At 64.8% G+C, this 768-nt stretch overlaps 1 protein-coding gene across 2 annotated transcripts in view; it reads left to right on the top strand.

Moving 5' to 3' along the window:
- Window positions 1–6: 6 nt before the first annotated feature.
- The window catches only part of TOX3 (TOX high mobility group box family member 3), a 135383-nt gene continuing 134621 nt past the window's right edge, over window positions 7–768 (top strand). For both annotated transcript variants that reach the window (XM_027774968.1, XM_006156546.3), the window contains exon 1: window positions 7–135. In XM_027774968.1, the coding sequence (XP_027630769.1) occupies window positions 49–135 (87 nt within the window). In that variant the 5' untranslated portion in view covers window positions 7–48. The remainder of the gene's footprint in view (window positions 136–768) is intronic.

Genomic DNA, 768 nt, shown 5'->3' with positions numbered 1-768 from the left:
CCCCGGCGAGCCCCAACCCCGGCCCCCGGCTCCGGGCCCGGCTCCGGCATGGATGTGAGGTTCTACCCCGCGGCGGCCGGGGACCCCGCCGGCCTGGACTTCGCGCAGTGCTTGGGGTACTACGGCTACAGCAAGGTGACCGGGCCGGGCCGGGGCCAGGGGCGGCCGGGCGGGGGCCACCTCCCCATCCCGGGCGTGCCCTGCTCCCTAGCTCACGGACTGCTGCACTTTTTTTGCCCTTGCTCCCTCCCCTATCCACTCCTTTCCCTTTGCGCCTTCGTCTCTGTCCAACTCTCCCTCTTCTTTCTGCCCCCTTCCCACCCTCTTTTTGTCCCTCTGCCGGCCGGCGCTCTCCTCGGCCCTCAGCCTTCTCCTCCCACCTCCTCCCAGTTGCTGCCCCAAAGAAGCGAAGAGCAGTCCGCGGGCTCAAAGAGGGGACTCGCGTGGGAGTCTTTGTTGCTGTTAGTAAACATGATCGCAGTCCCTCCACCCCCGCCCCGAGTTGTGAGAAAGCAACGCAGGGATCCCTGATCTCGTGGTCCGATGACTTCGCCCCCCACCCCGCCCCCAATTATATTTTACTTCCCCTACCTATTCGAGAGCCGGCCCCGGGATGCTTAGCGAAGAACAGAAACAAACTTTTGAGCGTGCCCTGAACCGGGGGCTAAGATAGGGGATGAGTGCTGGGACTGGCGCAGGTGGCCTGTCCTGCCCCTTAGCTAGGGCGCTTTGGACCACAGAACCGAGGTGCCCGCCTCACTCCGGTTA

The sequence above is a fragment of the Tupaia chinensis genome, unplaced genomic scaffold, assembly GCF_000334495.1.
Source record: "Tupaia chinensis unplaced genomic scaffold, TupChi_1.0 Scaffold000499_1, whole genome shotgun sequence".
In the NCBI taxonomy this organism is placed as follows: domain Eukaryota; kingdom Metazoa; phylum Chordata; class Mammalia; order Scandentia; family Tupaiidae; genus Tupaia; species Tupaia belangeri.
The sequence above is the reverse complement of the archived record's forward strand: the minus strand, read 5'-3'. Positions and strand labels throughout refer to the sequence as shown.